Raw genomic sequence first — 10042 nt, 5'->3', positions numbered from 1 at the left:
TCTGATGCGTCACATCCATTCTCTGTTCGACTTCCTGTCTCTCTGTGATGGATGTTTGAAAGAAAGAATGGACACAACGATATAACAGAAACTCATACCCGGTGTTTACTGTCTATAAAATAATGCAGTAATTTATATGAAATTCTTTGGTTGATGCTTTCGCCCACATAGTGACAAACAAACTATGACACATGGAAAATTCAGCAGCAGTGTGGCTGTGTGTCAAAATTAGGTGTGAATCTATAAGGTCTATTCTGTTTCTTGTCAAGCTTTTAGTTTTAGTTTCAGAGCAGAGGCCAACACTTTTAAACTTTTTGACAATAGCAGCTTGCAGGAACGGACACACACAGGCACAGGCACATACCAAGGCAGTGATACCACAGAGTGTTTCCACTGCAGTAGTTGGGGGATGTGGTTTTCTTCTTTTTTAGTTGTTGAGAAGAGGAAGAGTGCTGCTCAGTCACTGGTCCCACCTACATCTTTGTGGCAGCTGCTGCTCAGACGCCTTTTCCTTTGACCCGTAGGTTGATCTTTACTCAACCCTCAGCTTTTTTTCTGTAAAAATGACACCTGCTAGCCTTACTGTTTTTGCGGGTTATATTTTAATCTCACCAAATAAAACAGTAGAACTACTACTTAAACCAAGTATTACTTGGTTTAAGTATTATTTAGATATTAGTATTATTATTGAACTTGCAGTAATAATATGAAAAACTGTATGAGTATAAAGAGGAAGACTATAGAGGAAGATCTTAAGTATCAAGCACAACCTTTTATTATTAAAGTACTATAATATTAATAATATGTGATAGTCGTTTTCAGGCGTGCTAGTGTGGACGGAAAACGATGCTGAAACGCCAGTGTGGACGGAGATTGTTTTAATTTTAAGCAAAACCCGTTTCAAAACAAAAACTTATTAGTGTGGATGTAGTCTTTATTTAACCTCAAATTCAGGACATTGTTCCCATTGAAATTTTTTTTTTAATACCAACTATGGTTATAAAAAAACATACAATCTACTATTTAAGAACAATTCTGGTTACATGCGGTCGAGTGGTTACTCTCTAGACATTGATTTGACTAAACGAGTGCACATCCAGGACAGCAGAATCCCAAACTATCACGTTAACGGTTTTTGCTATATTTACCCCACGGAGGCTTCTTGTACCCTAGATACATATCCTGTTGATGCTCAAGTACATTCTGAGTAAACATGCTTTGCGGTCTGTCAAAGCAGAGAAATGGCTAGCCACAGCCTACTGTTCAGCCGCTGTGTGTGGCTTTGCTCGTTTCACAGACATTGACATGCAAATAGGACCACTGCAGTGCTTTGAAATAAACAAGGTAAAAGACCAGTGTTGAATAAAACAAACTATTTTTGAGAAGCTACATATGACACATCCATATTTAGCATTTCAGAAACTATTTCAAATGCTCTTTTTGTTCCCATCTAGATATTTAAGCTCTCTGCAGTAATCTAATGCAACTATTGTAAACCATTAATCTCTTTTATGAAAACAAATCGGTGTGAAATCTGGTAAAACTCTGTGATATTTGTATCTTTAGAGGAAAGACAGATTTAAGTAAGTTACTTCAGCTCTATTTCTGTAACATGTAGACAGAGTCTTGCATGCCACTTAGTTCCTGAGATGAGAAGATGACATACAGTATCTCCTCTGAAGTGGTAAATCCCACCAACGGACACATATACAGCAAGCTTTTATCATCAAAGCACAAAGATGGCAACCTGATGTGGATTTAGGTGTGAGGAGAAACTGTTATCACAAGTCTCTGTGTTCATTGCCTGCTCTCTCATTCAAAAGCCTCAACACAAACATGATTCTAACATTATTTAATGTCCTCTGGGGAAATGTGATTAAATCCTACAGGGATACAATTGTATTTAGACTACATGTGATGCAATGTTTGAGTTGTACTAAACTTAAATATTAATACAGGAAGAGTATCTGTGACATATTCCCCAGAGTAGTAGTAATTTTAGCAACTATTTTATAAGATTAACACATTTAACCAAAATCACATCAAGATAATGGACTACAAGATGATAAAGAACCAAATAACATAGGCTGTGTTAAACATAGGCTTTCTTAGGTTACTCTGATGATGATGGGAAAAGAGCACTTGCCCACCAAAACAGTGTCTTGTATTCTGTTTTCTGTTGGTTTTCTGCTGGATGAGCATTGCATTGTTGTTTGTGGGCAGGAAGCCAATGAGGTATCATGTTCTTGTCACTGCAACCTTCAGGTTACATTAAGTTGGAAATAGTACTTTTAGGTTGTTGCTAATCAAGCTGGATTTAACTTATTTTACTTACTTTGGCTTATAATTTAATTTATATCCCTGCACTATAATTTATTAGATGATCAAATGTTTGTAAAATCTTAATCTGGAAAGTAAGTAACGGTAGCCATCAGATAAATGAGCTATAAAATAACATGACATCTCAAAATTATACTTGGTAAATGGATGGGAAATGGACTTGTACTTGTATAGCACCACTCAAAGCGCTTTAACATTACATGTCATTCACTCATTCACACCCATTCATACAGTGATCGCAGAGGCTACCATGCAAGGTGCCACCTGCCCAACCGTCACAGCCGTACTTAAGTATAATACTTAAGTGAATGTAATTGCTTTCCACCACTAGCGTTCAGCAGCCCTGCATTGTCCTGATGTAAAAGAGTCCACTGCAGCAGCTAAAAGTTCAGAGCATTTCTGTGGACGAGCAGAGCGTTACTCTAAGTGTCAAAGGTTACGATATTCAGAGCATTAATAAAGCAGCAAATAACTATTCACTATGTAAAGATATGGTGGAGTAATGTCTACCTGAGCACAGAATGTTGACATAGCTGGGCCGCTCGTGTCATTTAGTGCATGTCAGTGCGTGCTAATTCATGACCGTCGCTCTGAACTGTTTTCATGCGGCGGTTACAGCCGATAACGCAATCCCGATCGACAGCGTCATCATGGAGGCGCAGCACCGTTAGCATCGTTAGCTGTGAGCCGCTGGCTCATCCGTCGCCATGTTGAGGGCCGTTGAGATACAATACAAATGCTCTGAATTTTGAATTCAGCTATTTTAAACACACATTTCTTCCAGGCGGCTTTGTGCTTTTCCCCCTGAACTCTACAAACCAATCAGACTGACCCAGAAAAACCTCAACATCTGAAGAATGTGTCGACGTACACCAAATTATTTTTTAATATAATACACAAATTAAATTATTATGAGTACTACTATCAATATCCTGTCTTTAATTTTACAGTTTTCCCTTTGCTTTGATACTACTCTATGACTTTGTAGGATTCGTAATGATTGTTATGCATTAATAATACAAGATTAATACAAGCAGTCTCTAATGTCTACAACTCCAGGATATTTCTCTTTTGCCAAATTTATATCTCAGTTCTGTTCTTGGTCAAGTAGAGTTCTGTCTAAATCATAATAAAGTCATCCCTGTGTAGTTATAACATCACAAAATGGACATCATAGAAAAATAAAAAATTGTTTTCAATAGTTGTATCTGTATTTATGTATGATTGTATCATACATAATGAAGGAAATATAACTGTGTGCCTTACATTCACTGAAAAAGGGTCAGAGGCTAGCAAAATTGAACAGGAAGTGCATTTTCTATGCTTCAGCCAATCAGTAGGATTTCCACTTTGTTAACCTTGATCACCTTGTGACTAAATCTTCCATTGTGAGACGACATCAGTTGTGTAGGAGAAGGGCTCTGTATCACCATGATCAGAAGACTGGCTGCTTTGATTCTTCTCAGTACATTGTGTGAGTGTAACTTTACTTTTATATTTTAAAATGAGTTCTAAAATACAGTTAGTTTTATGTAAAAATACAACAAAACATTGGGTATTTTTGTCTTGATGTATTTTATTTTTGTGTATGCAATTGTATTGTATAGTAGGTACTATTTGTACTTCATTGTCTTCTGTTCGTATTCCCTATTCTGTCCTTGTAACTGTTTTGTCCTTTTTCTTCAGCCTTGGTTCAAACTGCAGATCTTCCTCACCAGGTCTCTTGGACTGTGCTTGAACTTGGTGATAATTTTACTCTGTCATGTACATTCAATGAAAAGGAAGTCGGGTTGTTTTTCTGGTATAAGCTGAAGTTTGGCTATATGGTCCAAACTGTTGCAGAAGGAACTTATAACAAAATATCACTTCAAGAACAATTTGACAAGTCAAGATTCTCAGTCACAAAAGTGAACGCTCAGTATGTTCTTGACATCAGAAATGTAAGCAAAGAAGATGAAGCAACATACTTCTGTCAAGCAGGAGCGGCATACAGAATGAAAATCATAAATGGAACACTTCTGGCTGTGAATGGTAAAGTATGTTCATTTCAGTGTTTTTTCTTGCTGCTTTGTCAAACAATCCACATGTTAACTGCCTTTTTGTGAATCACACAGACTTTAAAAATCAGAGATCTATCTACGTGAAACAAAGTCCGGAGACTGAGTCGGTCCAGCCGGGCGACTCAGTGACTCTCCAGTGTTCACTTCTCTCCATGAACAAAGAAAACAGAGTCCAGTGTCCAGGTGAACACAGTGTGCACTGGTTCAGATCCGGATCAGGAAAATCATCTCCAGGCATCATTTACACTCATAATGATGAACAAGAAGAAAGAAGTTGTGTCTACAGTCTGTCCAAAACTATACAGAACTCCTCTGATGCTGGGACTTACTACTGTGCTGTGGCCACATGTGGAGAGATCCTGTTTGGTGAAGGAACCAAAGTGGAGACAAGTACGTTTTAAAGTCTTATTTAAATTATAATGCATCAATACTGATTATTATTCTGTTGCAATCTAAGTACAGTGCTGATAAGAGACACAAAAACATTATTTTGCTCCTTAAAGTTATACTTGCTGTTAGGACTTTGCCTTTCTTTCTTGTAAAATACTGAACAGTTTTACCTCTTCAGGCCTCTAAAAATGATTTAGATTAGATCAGCTGGAAGTGCTCACAGTAATAAATATTGTATGTACCACTAAATGAGGGGTGGAGAGTTGAATTTGTGTTTCAAAGGGCCACAAACCCCGATGGTTGAAAACCACTGAAATAGTTCATTCTATTTACAGGCTACTTGCGGTGGACTTATTGCGGCAACACATGCTAAGTGCATGTCTAGTGCAGCTGGGGTCCTCCGCTACTCTTCCTCTCTTTTGTTAGTTGTGTGTGTGTGTTTTCTCTCCAGTTCCTGCAGTCCTCTTTCTCCCATCGTGGCCTCTCTGCCGCTCTCCTGTGTGCTTTATATGATCATTTTTGTTGTGATGTGTGTCAGTGACTGCAACCTTTCTCTTTATCTGAATTATTGCAATAATACAAGTCTGGTAAATTCGGGTCGTCCTTTAACCACAAGGTTGGTGTATCTATCCCTGGCTCCTATTGTCCGCATATGAGTGTGCTTTACAGCAGCCCACTGCTTTTAATGCTTAAAATGGGTACATTTGTTTTTTACCTGTATGTTTATGACAAAGTTAAGCCGTCCAAATATAGCTTTTTTTTGTATCCACCCACTCGGTAGGTTTTTCTTTCTGGCTGAAATTACAATGGCAGTGTGGGTGAAGAGAGACATAACAGTGTTCCTGTGAGATTATTGATTAAGTTGATTTATTTATGTTTTGTATTTTTAATAATTTATTTTCTTAAATTGTTTGGTTAATTGTGTTAGTTTAGTCTTAAATCCTGAACTCTGTGAAGGTCAAGCCAGACAAAAACAGAAACTAAACAAGACTAGGTCCGTGCTAGCAACTTTGTAAGGCTGTACTTTCCACATGAGCTACAAAGGCGAAAAGTAGCATTTGTCGAATGGACAAAAGGTTCCTGGTGCTGTGGAACAATGACTTGGTTTTGCTTTTCGTTTTTCCTGTTATAGACAAAAATGTCTGGTAAGGCAAACAAGAGCTTATACCTAAAAGACAAATTAGGTACAATAGATGAGCGCTATCTGTATGAAACTACCTTCGGAGTTCACAGTCAGTAATGAAGACAACTGTTATCAATTAATAACGGTGTTAAAGTATTAACATTTTAGTTATTATTTTAGTGTTTTTTGAATTGTCTCTTTGGGATTTCTTTCCTCCTTCCAGGACCAGAACTGTACACACTCCTCATTGTGGTTGGGACGCTGCTGGGCTGCTGTGTAATTGTGATTGCAGCTCTACTTATCTCCAGAAATCAAAAGCCAGTTTATAAAGATTGCAAAGGTAGGTTCATCGTGAGTGTGTGGATTATTTGATACATTATCTAATTTAGGTGCCAGCACTGATATTTTTTCAACCAGTTTCTCCAGTAATTTCAATGGTTTTGAAATGTAACCACAATCTTATGTCATCAGTTAGTTGGTAGTCCTGAGATTAAAGACATTAAAGTGAAATGACAAAAATAACTTTATTGTTTTTAATGTCTTGCTTTCATTAACAGGAGAAGCTTCCAATCATGTTCAACATGACAGATCAGCTGAGGATCAACCAAGCAATGTAGTAAATATCATTTAAATATAATTTGATTAATGAACACTTACTGAATCAGATGGTTATTCTGCACTGGAATGCTGATTTACAGGATAAAAACACACAGAACACGTCAAAAACTTTCTTCAAAGTTCAATTGACCTCTGAGCTTGCAGGGGTGTAAAATGTGTAATATGTTGGTGCTTGTCAGCTTGTTATTTTTACAATGAAACACTACACTAACTGCTTTAAAACATTGTTTTCAATAATTTGGTTAATATATAAGTCAGCGATCTTTTAATGGTTAATATTAAATCCAGTATAAATTGGTTCTGGTCTTACAGCTCAAACATCTAACGATCATAATTATCATCTGCAGGATGGTGAAGCAGCAGTGAACTATATAGTGCTGGATTTCCCCTCAAGAGGTGCTAGAAGATGGAAGAATAACAGGGAGTTACCACAGGAGTGTCTGTACTCTGGCACAAGAGACCCTGAGTGAAGTGAAGTCACCAAGAAGAATGAACATCTTCATAGAATGCTGCAGGAAGGAGTCCTAAAACCCGGGAATGAGATCATCTTAGAATAGAGACGGCATTTATGTTTTGTGATTTTGTCTGGATGAACCAAGAATATGTATTTATCATTATTCATAATATAATTTTGCTTCAGTATTATTTGTGAGATTACTCAAAATTTGAATGAAAAAAAGAATGTGAAAAAACACGTATTGCCTTTAAAGAGAAAATCCAAATGTTCTTTACATTGTGATATTAGACATTTTTGTCTCTCATAATATGTTTTGTTTGATAAAAACACCTGCTGTACAAATCAATTTTTTTCAGTTCGACACAATGTGTGGTTTAAAGTTGCTAGACCTGCAAAAAGCTTTTGACGCATATCTATTTGATTAGAGTCTTGAATCAAAGACTGTTGGCTGGATGGCACCACTCTTACTGTAGCTTGCTGAAGTCTTATTTATTAGGAAGAAAAGTATCAGAAAGTAGAAGTTAGTGGATGCTATGCCCATGAAGTGGAAATGGGAGAAATGTCGCTATGTATTAGGGTCAATAGATCACATCCAACACAATGGGAACACAATGAGTCCAATTTTGGTGAATAGGGAAGTCAAAAGCACAAAGTGTAGTATAGTATCCATCAGCAGAACTTCCCTGTAGATGTCAACAACAACAATTTATTTTCTTCGACTTCCTGCACCTGTAGGTTTTGCTTTGTCAGCATGTCTAACAGGCAAAAACTTCTATCGTGGCAGAAGTTCATAACATGAAGTCTGTCTGGTCCATTTCAGTAATTTCATTCCAGAGGTGGCTTCTCAGATCCGTGTCCTAGGAATACATTGGTATCAACTGAGGTAGACCTCCGTCTGAGGAAGCTTCCAGGTTGGGGAGGGAAGACATTCAAAACTTGGTTAGCTGAGAGTACTCCGGCTAAAGAGCTCCAGCGGGGAGAGCGGGGGTCCGTTGCAACAGTGACCTTTTAGCCAGTAAAAAAGCAACTATGCCTAAACCATTCACCATGCTCATACTCAGCCACACCCTCTTCACGTTCAACCTCAAAGTGTAGACCTTCTGACTATTCCTCATATTGTTTTCACAGTTTTGAAATCTACAGTGTGTAAGTACATTTTTGGCTCTATGGTATTTTTCTTCCACCATACCCATTTTCGTTACGCCACAAACATATTGTTGTTTGTTGGTATCTAGCACAGGAGTCCAAAGTGTGTCTGCTCTCCCTGGGCTGAAAATAGAATCATTTTACAAATGTTTCCTTTTCGGAAATAAATGTATGAGCAAGTGACATTGTTATTATAAGGTGTTTAAATTTAGACTGCATTTTAAAAACATTTTTTTTAGCCCACAACAAGGTGTCCTAAAACGACCCTACCCACACAGGATTTGGGGGAAATGCACTCCTTGTTCATTTCACAAAATTGTGCCTTTCACATTTGGGTTTGGCTCTAAGAAACCTGCTAAATTGTTAGCAGACACTTATACGTATCGTTTCAGGGATCAAATCATCTTCATTACTGTTCACGTAGTCTGTGTGTAACGGAAGGTTATTTTGGGTCGATACAAAAGGGTCCCAACCGACCCCTCTCTCCCGTCTCCTCACTATGGAAATCTAGCACTTCAGATTTTTGTTGTTTTGAGTATTTGTATGTCACATCATGACCAGTCCCTGAGTATAAACTAAAACTGTGGTGGAAATATCCATGTTAAAATGAATTAAGAATGCCAAAAGAAAAAAAATTCCATCAGCTTGATATTATTGAAATTCAGCCCATCGCCATCTTAACTTGCAGGCCACCAACAGTTACTTCAGTTTCACTTCTATTAAATCTATTAGTCATACCCAGAGGGGGATTTCTTTAAAATGTGCAGTATGCCCATAAATCTGGATTGTATGTGTTAACAGATCAGCATGTTTCATTAGTAACACTAGAATTAGTAAAAATTATAAAAGTACTGTCATATATTGTTATTTGAGTCTACTGGGTTATTTCTTTTAACAGCTGTTTCTACCATGTTGTTCTCATTTTTTTAAGACAGTCAACCAGTGAGTCACACGGAAAAATACTGTATTAAAGGTTAAATGTCAAAGCGTTAATTTCACTGTCAGTTTGCTATCTCTTCTTATGTATGTATTTATTAAGAAGGAAGCAGCATATCAACACAACCACTAATTCCTATTAGTTTAATATTTACATATAGTGTCGCACAGAAAGTAGGCTATGTGCTGTAGATGTGGGTGATAAATGAATAGATTTAAAAGTACATGATATACAAAGGGACAGATAGAAACATTTTCTCAGAGTTCACAACTTTAATAACAACTCACAATGAAACAAACGCTTATAGATATGGGATCATTAGAGCACATGTATATTGCCCAAAGCTTAGCTGTTATACTGTTTTTACAAAACAGACACATAATATCAAATTAAATACAATACATGCTTTTTTAAGTCACCCAAAATAAATAATTCTTTAATAATTTAAGAGGTGAAATGAACTCCCCACAGGGTGCAGACATAAAATCCAGTGTTCGGACTGTTAATCCAACCCCTGCAACCTGACATCAGTGTAGATACTCTCTTCTTCCACTGTTTTTGAATTCTTTGACCTTCCTGTTCTAGCTTTCCTACCGGAGAAGGTTGCTGAAGAATAAACCAATAAATCCTCATCTGTCTGAAAAAAAATATATGGAGAAATGTTATGAGATGACAACATTAATACAATAAGGGAAAGATATATGCTGACACCTTTACAGCTTCATCTTTTCTTTTTTTACCTGCTGACTCTGCTGATGACCACTGGCCGTCTCAACATTTGTTTTCAAGACAACAGCGGCTGTAATATAAAATAAAAATACCAGCATTAATGTGAATCCAGTTTTGCCAAATACGGTTTGATAGCTAGATGTACAACTGACTTTGCTTACCTTTACAAACACCACAAGATTGTTTCTTGAGTTTCTTGATTGAATAAATAAGAATGGCAATAACGATCAGACTTGTAGCCA

General features: G+C 37.1%; 1 protein-coding gene and 1 long non-coding RNA gene across 3 annotated transcripts; one reads left to right on the top strand and one right to left on the bottom strand.

The window, feature by feature from the left end:
- The first annotated feature begins 3738 nt into the window (after nucleotides 1–3738).
- On the top strand, nucleotides 3739–9181 carry LOC116391782 (uncharacterized). 2 transcript variants are annotated; one of them, XM_031862695.1, is made up of 6 exons: nucleotides 3739–3814; nucleotides 4027–4371; nucleotides 4455–4790; nucleotides 6137–6253; nucleotides 6471–6526; nucleotides 6879–9181. In XM_031862695.1, exons 1-6 carry the CDS (start codon nucleotides 3772–3774, stop codon nucleotides 6999–7001), a joined length of 1020 nt encoding a protein of 339 aa, XP_031718555.1. In that variant the 5' UTR covers nucleotides 3739–3771; the 3' UTR covers nucleotides 7002–9181. The 2 variants fall into 2 exon arrangements, with proteins under 2 accessions (XP_031718555.1, XP_031718554.1); XM_031862694.1 differs by having other exon boundaries at nucleotides 6471–6529.
- Nucleotides 9182–9484: 303 nt separating this feature from the next.
- Nucleotides 9485–10042, bottom strand: LOC116391711 (uncharacterized). The gene is made up of 3 exons (XR_004213276.1): nucleotides 9962–10042; nucleotides 9812–9870; nucleotides 9485–9708 (listed from the first exon to the last, which is right to left on the bottom strand). It is a non-coding gene; the product is annotated as an uncharacterized LOC116391711 (long non-coding RNA).

This window comes from Anarrhichthys ocellatus, unplaced genomic scaffold (assembly GCF_004355925.1).
Source record: "Anarrhichthys ocellatus isolate YVR2014 unplaced genomic scaffold, GSC_Weel_1.0 scaffold27, whole genome shotgun sequence".
Lineage (NCBI taxonomy): Eukaryota > Metazoa > Chordata > Actinopteri > Perciformes > Anarhichadidae > Anarrhichthys > Anarrhichthys ocellatus.
This window is presented reverse-complemented; position numbering and strand designations above follow the sequence as displayed.

What these genes read in the sequence shown, in the direction of transcription:
- LOC116391782 (XM_031862694.1), top strand. Translation starts at nt 3,772, where the DNA reads ATGATCAGAAGACTGGCTGCTTTGATTCTTCTCAGTACATTGT. An exon ending in AACACTTCTGGCTGTGAATG is followed by an intron (nt 4,372 to 4,454) that starts GTAAAGTATGTT and finishes TGAATCACACAG; the next exon opens with ACTTTAAAAATCAGAGATCT. An exon ending in AGTTTATAAAGATTGCAAAG is followed by an intron (nt 6,254 to 6,470) that starts GTAGGTTCATCG and finishes TTTCATTAACAG; the next exon opens with GAGAAGCTTCCAATCATGTT.